Source organism: Sceloporus occidentalis, unplaced genomic scaffold (genome assembly GCF_023333645.1).
Source record: "Sceloporus occidentalis isolate IW3139 unplaced genomic scaffold, rSceOcc1.0.p SCAF_1, whole genome shotgun sequence".
In the NCBI taxonomy this organism is placed as follows: Eukaryota; Metazoa; Chordata; class Lepidosauria; order Squamata; family Phrynosomatidae; genus Sceloporus; species Sceloporus occidentalis.
Genome location: NW_028316981.1, coordinates 10,774,508 through 10,785,986, shown reverse-complemented (window position 1 = coordinate 10,785,986; position 11,479 = coordinate 10,774,508). Strand labels below are relative to the sequence as shown.

General features: G+C 41.4%; 1 protein-coding gene across 1 annotated transcript; it reads right to left on the bottom strand.

Annotated features, from left to right (window-relative positions):
* Positions 1-2,711: 2,711 nt before the first annotated feature.
* Positions 2,712-7,574, bottom strand: LOC149320708 (uncharacterized). Its single transcript, XM_089506024.1, has 3 exons — positions 7,496-7,574; positions 5,671-5,787; positions 2,712-4,998 (listed from the first exon to the last, which is right to left on the bottom strand). The coding sequence occupies exons 1-3, from the start codon at positions 7,515-7,517 to the stop codon at positions 3,941-3,943; spliced, it is 1,197 nt and encodes a 398-aa protein (XP_089362150.1). The 5' UTR covers positions 7,518-7,574; the 3' UTR covers positions 2,712-3,940.
* Between the last annotated feature and the right edge of the window lie 3,905 nt (positions 7,575-11,479).

Here is an 11,479-nt window from a genome sequence, read left to right as displayed (position 1 = left end):
ACTTCGGGCGGCTTCACATAAATGAAAACTAATATGGACAAAAAGCTCATACAAAGAGGAAAAATTACATTTTATAAAAAACACAATTTATCATACAAATGAAAAGGGAATCCAGAGGTTTCTTCCTTTGTTGGATCTCTTTAATATATACCCAAGCATGGGGTTCAACCTGAAATGATTTACACTTGTCCCTCCACATTCGCTGGGGTTAGGAGTACAGGACCCCCGTGAATGTGGAAAAACTGCAAATAACAAAAACACCACTATGTTTTTACCTGAGCGAACACCTCTCTAGGTCCTCCAGGGCAACTCTGTGGTCAACATCTGCCATGCCCAGTGGATTGTTCTCTCTAGGAATATCTAGCTTCTTCGTGCGACTTTTGGTTAAAGTTGACCACAGAGTTGCACTGGAGGACCTAGATATTCCTAGAGAGAACATATTAACAAAATCCATAAATAATCAAATCTGCAAAAGTTGAAGCCGCAAATGTGGAGGGACGAATGTATAGCATACTCTTTGTCTGAAGTGTCATCAATCATCTATGTTTGGGGCTGATAGGAGATGCAGTCCAGCAACCTTTAAAAGGCTTTGGGTTTCCCACCTCGTTTTTGTACAGGAACAATAAAGTAACCAAGCCCCTGCTCCAAGGAGTTTATAAAATATATTTTGAAACAGAGATGTATTTGGACTACATAATTATACCGATGTGATACCATCTTAGTAGCCATCATTGTATCCTATGGAATCCTGGAATTTCTAGTTTGATAAGCCATTATTTTTCTATCCAGCTCCTAATATTCCTCCTTCTCCTGCTGCCCACTTTACTTGTTCCGATTCTCATCCCTGGATCGCTCATTTTCATCTCCCCGTCACTGGGCACCCCTCCTCTATCTTCTTCCCTCATTTTCCTGCAGCAGGACCCCCCTAAAATTACATGAAAATTATCATATTTATTGCTTGTCATTTATCATTTAGTGAGTTGGGCCTCTGCCATCAGACAGATGGGTGTGATGGCCTCATGTTGGCATGATGGCCAAACATCAACAGCTGACTTTATTTATGACATTGTGAATACTTTTTTAACCTGAACTGAAGAGAAGATTAAGAATTGACTTGATGGCCCTGTTTAAATATTTAAAGGGATGTCCTATTGAGGAAGAAGCAAGCTTGTTTTCTGCTGCTCCAGAGAATAGGACATGAAGCAATGACTTCAAATTACAAGAAAAGAGATTCCACCTAAATGTGAGGAAGAACTTTCTGACAGTAAGAGCTGTTCAACAGTGCAATGGACTGCCTCGGAGGATGGCAGACTCTCTTTCTTTGGAAGTCTTTAAACAAAATCTGGATGGCCATCTTTCAGGATTCTTTTCATTGTTTATTCCTGCATAATACTGGGTTGGAATGCATGGGCTATGAGGTCCCGTTCAACTCTTCTTTGAATCTACTCTGGGTTTTCATTCCAGCTTTAAAGGTTGAACCTCGAAACAGCTTCTGCACCTTGGACAGTTCCTTCTAAGTTCAGGACTAGACCTTGCTGTTGTTTCATGGACACACTGATATGAGAGCCATGTCACCAGCTATTCTGAAAGAGGCCTCTGAGCATGGTGTGTGGAGATAAATGTCTTTTTAAGAGCAGGTGTCAATCTCCAGGGAGAGGCCTAAGGCACGGGAGGCTGATAACACCTAGTGTGATGTAATGCTTTGAGTAGTGAGAGATATGAGTTTGAATCACTGCTCCACTGTAGACAGTGGACCAATCACAAGCTCTTAGAAGCATAGAATCATGAAGCTGGAAGAGGTCTCAAGGGGCAATGAGTCCAATCCCTGCTCAATGCAGGATCTTCAACTAAAACACCCCTGGCAGGTAGCTGTCCAGCATCTTTTGGAAGACATTCAGAGAGAAAGACCCAGCACATCTCTAAGTAATTGAAGCCATGGTCAAACTGTTCTTATTCTCAGTGTTGAAATCTACCACCATAGGTCTGGAAACCAAGCCTATGAGGAGCTGGGTATATTTAGCTAAGAGAAGAGAAAGTTAAGAGGTGATATGATAGCCCTGTTTAACTATTTGAAGAGATGTCATATTGAGTAAGCTTGTTTTCTGCTGCTCCAGAGAGTAGGGCCCAGAACCATGGATGCAAGCTACAGGAAAAGAGATTCCACCTAAACTTTAGGAAGGAATTAATGATGATAAAAACTGTTTAAGCTTAACTGGAATGGATGGCCCTTGGGGTCTCTTCCAACTCTATGATTCTATGTTCTGCAATTTTAACCAATAGGCCTGATCCTATCTGCTGGTGCAGCTGAAAACAGGGCTGCACCTTCCTCTCTGAGATAACCCTTGAGTTATTTAAAGAGGTCAATCAATCTTTGTTGATCTCAGCCTGACCTGTCTCACAGGATTATTGTGTGGATAAATGTGGGAAGAGGAGAATCACACACATCCTATTGACTAAATTTAGACACAACCTGTACTACTAAAAAATGTATTCGCAGGTTTTTAGTTGTACAGGTTGAGTCTTCCTTATCTGAAATGCTTGGGATCAGAACTGTTGGGGATTTTGTAGTTTTTTGGATTTTGGAATATTTGCATGTACATAATGAGATATCGTGGAGATGGGACCCAAATCTTAACATATGATTCATTTATGTTTTACATACATTTCTTGAAGGTAATTTACACAATATTTCAAATAATTTTTTGCACGAAACCAAATTTTGTGTACATCAAACCATCAGAAAGCAAAGGTGTCACTATCTTAGTTATTCATATGGACAATTTTGTCTTTTAGAATTTTGGGTAACAGAGACTCAACCCGCATATATAAATCAAGGAGACCAGACTAGTATCCACAACACCCAAGTTAAAATGTTTTTTATTATTCTGAAGCTCACTGGGTGATCATGGCCAACTGTGGTCTCTTTAAACTTAGCTCACAGGGCTTACATTGCAGTTAGATTGCTGTAATACACTATACTTCTTGCCACCCCTGACAAATATTTGAAAACTAAAGCTTTTGTAAGGCATTGTGACCAAAATAATTTCTAGTGTCTGCTTTCATAATTATATGACAACAGTCTCCTCTAAATTCTTTTCTGGTGCCAATTCACCACCCTAGTTGTTCAGATCTAAGTATTTTGGGGCCAGTATATTTTAAGGACCAGTTCCCCCTGAATCTGCTTATATTCACCTTCTGAAACTCTGGTCTGCATTCCCCCATCAAGGCAACTAGTGCAGATGTAGGATGGAATGTTGTTGGCGACAGATCCTCTTTTAGGATTCCTTTCCAACTTGGTTAAGTTTGCACATAACAATAAGTCAGGTTGTGCTTTGTGGCATTCTGGTTGGTTGTGCCTAATCTCCTCCTGGAAAACAAACCATAGCTTGTTTGCCAGCTGCAAACCACAATTAGAAACCATGGTTTGCAACCTGTGAATGCTAGCTTTTTTTAACCATGGTATGGTTGCATATGAACTGAAAACTGTGGCTTGTTTCTTCAGTTCCTCACTCTGAAACAGAAGACGGCAAAAAGGTCATGAGAGGAGAAATGTAGAAATGAGGAAAAGTTACCGATGTGTTCCATGGTCTGCTGGCCAATTCATGTCTAAAACACCAAATAGGGGCTAATATAGCTCACTTAGAACAGAGCTAGGAATTATGTGGCCCTCCAAATGTAGGACTGCAATTCCCCACATTCCTCACCCTTGGCTACATTGGCTAAGGATGACTTGTGCATCCACATCTGGAGGACTGTATCATCCTTAATCCTAGCTTAGACTGATGTGAAAACACAGCCACTGTGTGATCCTTTCAACATCAGCTCAAATACAAATTTTAATTTAAAATAATGCACCATTCTAAAAGCACATCAAAATATTCCTAGTTTGTAATGTGAGGACAACCACAAAGGGAAAAGTGTATCCTGGCTAGACTTTTTTTTAAAATGCTTTTTCTCCAAGGTGTATCCTCATGTGTCTAATAAGGTTCTCCCGCCGATTGAAGCGTTCCCTGCATGCTGAGCAGGGATATGGTTGTTCATCGGTGTGGATCCTCTGATGGCGGAGGAGATCTTGGCTCCAGCTGAAGCTCTTCCCACATTTGGAACATTTATAATGTTTTTCTCCAGTATGGATTCTCCGATGACTAATAAGGTTCTGGCTCAGATTAAAGTTTTTCCCGCACAGGGAGCACGTATATGGTTTCTCTCCAGTGTGGATTCTCTGATGGCTAATAAGGGACTGGCTCAGGCGGAAGCTTTTCCCACACTCATTGCAGCTATACAGTTTATCGCCTGTGTGGCTGCTCAGATGCCGCGTGAGATTCTGGCTGCGGCTGAAACTTTTCCCACATTCTGAACATGTGTGCAGCTTCTCCCCAGTATGGATTCGCTGGTGGCTACGGAGGTTCTGACTCCGGTTGAATGTTTTTCCACACTCCAGACACCCATACGGTCTCTCCCCTGTGTGGATTCTCTGGTGGCTTATCAAGGACTGGCTGAGGTCAAAGCTTTTCCCACACTTGTCGCACTCATATGGCTTCTCCCCGGAATGAGTTCTCTGGTGTCGATTGAGGCTTGACTTGTCACAGAAAGTCTTGCCGCAGACTGAGCACACATACGGTTTCTCGCCAGTGTGGGTTCGATGATGAGCAGCAAGGTTCGTATTCCGGCTGAAGCTCTTCCCACAGTAGCGGCAGTGATAGGGTTTTTCTCCTGTGTGGATTCTTTGATGTCTTTTAAGGTTCGAGTCATCCCTGAATCCCTTCCCACACACGCTGCAGATGATCCTGTTCTCACCAGCATTTAATGTTTGCTGGACTTCTGAGAAGTCTCTGCCTTCAAATGCAAGAGATTCTTTCATCCAGTTCTCATCGAGGCTGCCATCTTGCTTTCCTAGTCCATCCAGATCCCTCCAATTCACCTCCACTACCTGAGATGTGGCCCTTTCTGGAAATAACCCAAATGGTTTCTCTTTATGCTCGTGTTCCTGATTGTAATCTGCGAGAACAGAGCAGATAATATTTTGAGATGGCAAGGGATAATACAGGAACATCAAAGGAGAGAACAAACCAAACTAGAAAACACTGAAGTATAAATTGCTTATTCATTTACTCATTTAAGAACTCTCTGGCTGCATCCATACTGCAGAAATAATTCAGTTTGACATCACTTTATGGCTCAGTATTGTGGAATTCTGGGAACTGTAGTACTGTAAGACATTTAGACTTCTCCATCAGAGAGCTCTGGTGCCCCAACAAACTATACATCCCAGGAAACCACAGTATTGAGACATGGCAGTTAAAGTGGTGTCAAACTGGAGACTGTTAAAGTGGTTAAAGTTAAAGTGTGTCAAACTGGAGACTGTTGGAGTCTTCTTCTTTGGGGGTATTTAAACAGACACTGGATGGCCATCTGGGAGTGCCTTGATGGTGTATGTCAGGGGATTGTGTTGGTTGTCGGGAAAGACTTGAAGGTACATAACAACAACAAAATGGACATCCTCACACACAGAGAGACTGCTATATAGGTCTGTCCCTGGGCTCTCCACCAAATGCATGTCAGAGGCTTGTACTGGTTGTCCCTTGGGGATCTCTTCCAACTCTTATGATTCCATATTAACTCTTTTATCCTAATCTTTGTTAATCAAATTTCATTACAATTCTTACTCACCAGGCTCAGTCAAGAAGGAAATGTTTTCTTGGGATCTTCCTGGTGCTCCCTCTTCTTCTGATGAAGGATTTTCAGGCTGAAGGTCTTCCTTCCTATTCAATCCCACAGTGGCATCATCTTTGGAACAGAAAGAACCCAGCAAACTTAGCCCACCTAAAATTCTTGTTCACTTTGATACTCAAATTTTGCTTTTGTTCAGAGCATCGAAAAAGTTATTCTTTGGACTACTTGCTCACCAAATCCTCCAAAGGCCATGGTAAATGTGGGGCTTCCAAGAGTTCTTAGAATTATTATTATTAATAATTAGTTATTATATATAAATTAAATAATTTATAATTATTGAAAATAATTATAAATTATTTTTATACCCAGTCTTTCCCCCCAAATCAAGACTCAAGGAGGCTTACAAATTAAAACAAGTACAATATGGTGAAAACAACCCCACCTCACCCCCCAAAAAAATGTTAAAGTGGAATTGACTATTGAGAAAACTGTATGAAATGCATGAGCCAGTGTGGTGTAGTGGTTTGAGTGTAACCAGGGTTCGAATCATGGTTCAGCCATGTAAAACCCACTGGGTGACTTTGGGCAAGTCACAGTCTCTCAGCCTCAGAGGATGGCAATCGCAAATCCCCTCTGAACAAACTTCACCAAGAATACCCCGCGATAAGGTTGTCTTAAGTCGGGAAAGACTTGAAGGTACATAACAACAACAAAATGGACATCCTCACACACACACAGACTGCTATATCGGTCTGCCCCTGGGCTCTCCACCAAATGCATCTGAGGAAGGAGGCTGCAGTCTAGCAAAGCTTATGCTACCAACTTCTCTCTCAAAGGGGCTGCAAGATCCCTTTACATATTCTTCTTCTTATTTTTCAAAGATATAGCACTGTTAGTCTGGAAAATCAATATGCAAAGGGACCTTGCAGCACCTCTGAGATTATTATTATTATTATTATTATTATTTGTTTATATAGTGCTGTAGATTTACACAGCGCTGTACATACAATCAGTAAAATCAATAAAAATAAAACCTGCCAATGGCATACATTCTACAGGATAATAACAAAATACATATAAAACAACAGATAACAATACAAGATAAAGTTAGATAAAATAAGCAGGCAACAAATTAAAAACATCAAATATCAAATATTAAAAAAATCAGATAACAATCAGATAAACAATCACACATTGCCTGCGAATGCTTCCCTGAACAATATTGTCTTCAACCCAGCTTCGAAATTGGTCTGAAAGAGGAGTTGGGAGGCTCAAGTCTAGGAAAGCTCAGGCTACCAACTTTTCTCTTTCAGTTGGTCTCAAAGATACTGCAAGAACCCTTTGCTGTATATTCTTCTTATTATTATTATTCTTATTATTATTATGTTATGGCCCTGTTAGTCTGGAAAGACAGTATGCTAAGGCACCTTTTAGGACCTCTGCAACTAATTGTAAGAGGAGTTGAGAGCCTCAAAAAGCTCAATCTACCAACTTCTACTCTTCAATAAGTCTCAAAGGTGCTGCAAGATCCCTTTGCATATTATTATTATTATTATTCAAAGATATGGCCCTGTTAGTCTGGAAAATCAGTCTGCAAGATCTGTTTGCATAAAGGGGTTAGGATGCTGAGCATCCACATTTCCCCCTCCCTGACCTGCTACACTTTTTTATGCAGGGACTGGCTTTTTCATAAATATTGTTCTACATTGGTTTCTTGAATCATATTGATCCCTCTGTGTCATTTGCAGTGGGCTTCCTAGATAATGTCTTTTCATCCCCTCTGCCTCCCCCCCCCCCCAATAAAAACCCTTACAAAACTCACCTCCCCTGTGGAAGAAGCTCATCTTGCATTGATGGGAAATACAAAGGAGACTTTCCCACGGTGTGTATGTGTATATATGTGTGTGTGTATGGGGGATGATGACAGCTTCCTCCTCCTTTCCTTCTGGTCTCTCTAGGAATTTAACCTCATTCAGTTTAACCCTTTCAAGAGAGCAGCACCTGTGTTGTTATTGTGTGCCATCAAGTTATTTTCTGTATGCCACCCTGAGATGAAGTTATCATGAGGTTTTCTTGGCAAGATTTGTTGAGAAGGGGGTTTGCCTTTGCTTCCTTCTGAGGCTGAGAGAGTGTGACTGGCCCAAAGTCACCCAGTGGGGCTCCAGAATCAGAGTCCAACACTCAAACCACTACAGCGCACAAAGAGGCACAATTTATGGGATTGCAAAAGATTTATTCTTGGTTTGTGGTAACTTGGAGAAGGCATTGAACACATGGATGAGCATCATACATGGTTCAGGGATGAAACTGCATGTATCAATTTGTTTCCACTGTGTATCCAAAATCAAAAACGATGGTATTTAAAGCAAATCAGGTTATATGACCCTCATTCCCATTTGAAACTGGTTTCGATCCTACTTTGATTGATTCCTGTTGCAAAAAAGCGAGGCAAACGCAAAAAAAAAAAAAAAAACATTTTTGCCAGACACTAGTTTCCTAGCTGTTCTTTTGGAAAGAATTGATTCCGAAGGGTGTTCAACAAGTGGGAACGATGGATCTGAATCACATCATTCTGGAGGGGAAACACACTCCAGTGTCTCAATTTCCTTTTTGAATTGTGGTGCCCAGAACTGGACACAATATCATTCCAGGTGGGGCCTGACCAGAGCAGAATAGAGTGGCATTATTACTTCTCTTGGTCTAGACACTATACTTCTATTGATACAGCCTAAAATCACATTGGCCTTTTTAGCTGCCGCATCGCACTGTTGACTCATATTCAACTTGTGGTCTACTTGGACTCCTAGATCCCTTTCACTCATAGTCTTGTTCAGCCAGGTGTCACCCATCCTATATCTGTGCATTTCATTTTTCTGCACTAAGTGCATGTGGTGTGACCTATGGGCGCATGGTTTTTTTAAAAAAATGATAGAAGATTCAATTCATTGATTTTGCAACTCCTTGTAATCAGTGAGGCAAGTAGTTGCAAAACCATGAATCAAATCTTCTATCAATTTTAAAAAAGATTCAACTCAGTGGTTTTGCAGCTCATAGTGAGGCAAGTAGTTGCAAAACCACTGAATTGAATCTTCTGTCAATTTTACACACACACACACACACACAGTTATCAAGCTGGGCTGCCTGGGTTGATGATGCACAGATGATTGACATGCATTTTGAAGCAGTGCAAACTATTGGGGACGATATTTGTGCCAAGGTGAAGGTGACAACGTGGCACTGCCAAGATCTCTCAAAACCTTTCACTTCTTTTTAAGGTACCAGCAATTATGTGAAGCTGATGATCACCACCCAATAATTCTTCACGGTGAAACTCGAACTCAGGACTCTTTTAAGTGCCTCCTGCATTATAACTCTCTGTAGATGCCAGCCCTCTGGGTTTCAATCCCCCCCCCCCTTGGCACCAACTATTCTTTGACAGCCACACACCCACTGTCTAGTGTGTCCCAAAGCTAAAAGACTTTTCTCAATGTTGGTAGTATTTTTAATGCATTTCTGAAATTACTACAGACAGCCGCTTTTTGAAGCAAATTAAGAAATGTATTTACAAGTCAGGCTGAATACAGTATCTCTTTTACTGGATGGTGTTCACAAGGGCTATGACGTATAAATACTTTATTAGTTACACAGCTTAACAGTTTCTTTAGCTTGTCTTTGCAACTGGTTCTTTATAGCTTTATATACTGTATATACTCGGCTATAAGTTGACCTCATATATAAGTCGAGGGCAGGTTTTGGTGCCAAAATTATGGATTTTGATATGACCTGTGGATAAGTCAAGGGTAAAATGTAGGGGCATGTAATAAAGAATCTAAAGGATGAAACAATGCTAAAGAACTTAACCAAATTCCAGCAGGCATAACTATTTGTGCTCAAACTAAAGGCTGGATGGATGAGAGAGGAGAAGTGGATCAGTCGAGGGGAGCATAGTGGGATGCTTCTGCCACTATTGCGCAATAACGCAAAGATTATCAAATGATGTCGTGCGACATCACAACAACCATGTCATTATCCTGTGAATAAAGAGGAATTCTAGTGTCACTTTTTAAGTAATGGGAAAATCCTATTAATAAAAAGTGACAGGAAATTTTCTATTTATTCACGGGGTAATGACACGATTATTGCGATGTCACACAACATGATATGATAATCTTCATGTAATTGTGCGATAGTGATGGGCGCATCCCATGTGTGATGGCCCATCACTTTTGCTCATTTGATAATCTCCTAAATTCTCACAGAACCTTTATTAAACTTTTATATCTTTTGTACCTGTGAGTTCACTACTCACCAAACACTATGTCTTCCGTAGGACACTACAATAATTTAATTAAGGACACTCTTTGTCCCTTTCTTGGGCAGCTAAAACCCTTTCTAACTGCTCTCACAGTGGCCTTTCCTAGCCTCAGTGGCTCTTCACCCCTCAGAGCACACGAAACATCAACAAATTTCAAACCTACTCCTCCCATAGTCTCACCTTCACCAATTATGTCACGAAAGACTCACCCACCCAATTACTTTTCTTGGATGGCAGCACAATGGATCTTTTTTATACCACCGCTTCCACCAATTATGTGACAGTGATGTTCACTGTCCCGCCAATTCTTCACTGCGAGATTCAAACTCGGGACTCTCTTAAGTGTCTCCTGCACTATAACTCTTTGTAGCTGCCAGCCCTTTGGGTTTCAGATTTCCCCCCAGCTTGGCATCAACTATCCTTTGACAGCCACCCACCCACCACCTTCTGAATTGGCTCCTTTAAGAAAGGCCAGATCCACTTCATAACAGTGCTCCCAAGTCCTATCTCAGAGAGACAACCCAAAGATACCATGGTTGATGGTATCAAAAGTCTCCAAGAGGTCCAGCAGGACCTCCAGGGACACATTCCCCCGTCCAGTTCCCAGTGTAGGTCATCCACCAAGGCAACCAAATCTGTCTCCATCCCATAGCCAGACCTACATCAGGCAAGGTAAGAAGCAGCTGCCTTGAGGACCCTTACTGATCATGCATACGCAGCCCAACAGAAAGGAGAAAAGCAGATGATTCTGCCTTACTAGCTTCCCACAACATGTTTTGAAAGAAAAAGAATAGAGATCACCCAAAAAGAAATACAGTCGCCCCTTCGTTTTTGTGGGGGATCTGTTCCAGACCCACCCCAACCCCCTATGAAAATGGAAACTTGCCTATATTCAAGGCCCATTAGCTTGAATGGCAGTGCACACCCACAGGCACCTGTGGGCATAGGCCACGGGGGCATGCCCCATTTTGTCCCCTTCTGTTTGCCACCTGCAAATGGGTGAGGGATGCGGATTTCAAGTCCACGAAAATGGAGGGGCAACTGTAATAAGAAAACTGGAAGCAGGAGAAAGAAATAACAAATTGGCCCTGGATACGTTTTGGAAGAAGCTTTCAGATAATCTCTAGGAGGTTCAGAATGCTTATTATTTATATATTTATGCATGCATGCATGCATGCATGCATGCATGCAGCCCTGACTTGATCTGGTTCTTTAATTTCAAACACGCATATTGTTAGTTTTGAATAAAAAGTTTGCTGAAACATATTGAATTGCTCTTTTTTGGTGGCATAGGAACCTGTCCCAGGGTGCATCTACACTGTAAAAATAATGCAGATCTACAGTCCTGTAAGCCCCATATGGCATGCTGGGATTTTTCATTTGACCAAGCCCTTAGCCTTCTCTACCCTGGTGCCTCACCAAACTACAAATCTCAGGATTCTGTAGGCTAGAGCCGTGGCAGTTAAAGTGGTGTCAAACTGTGTTATTTCT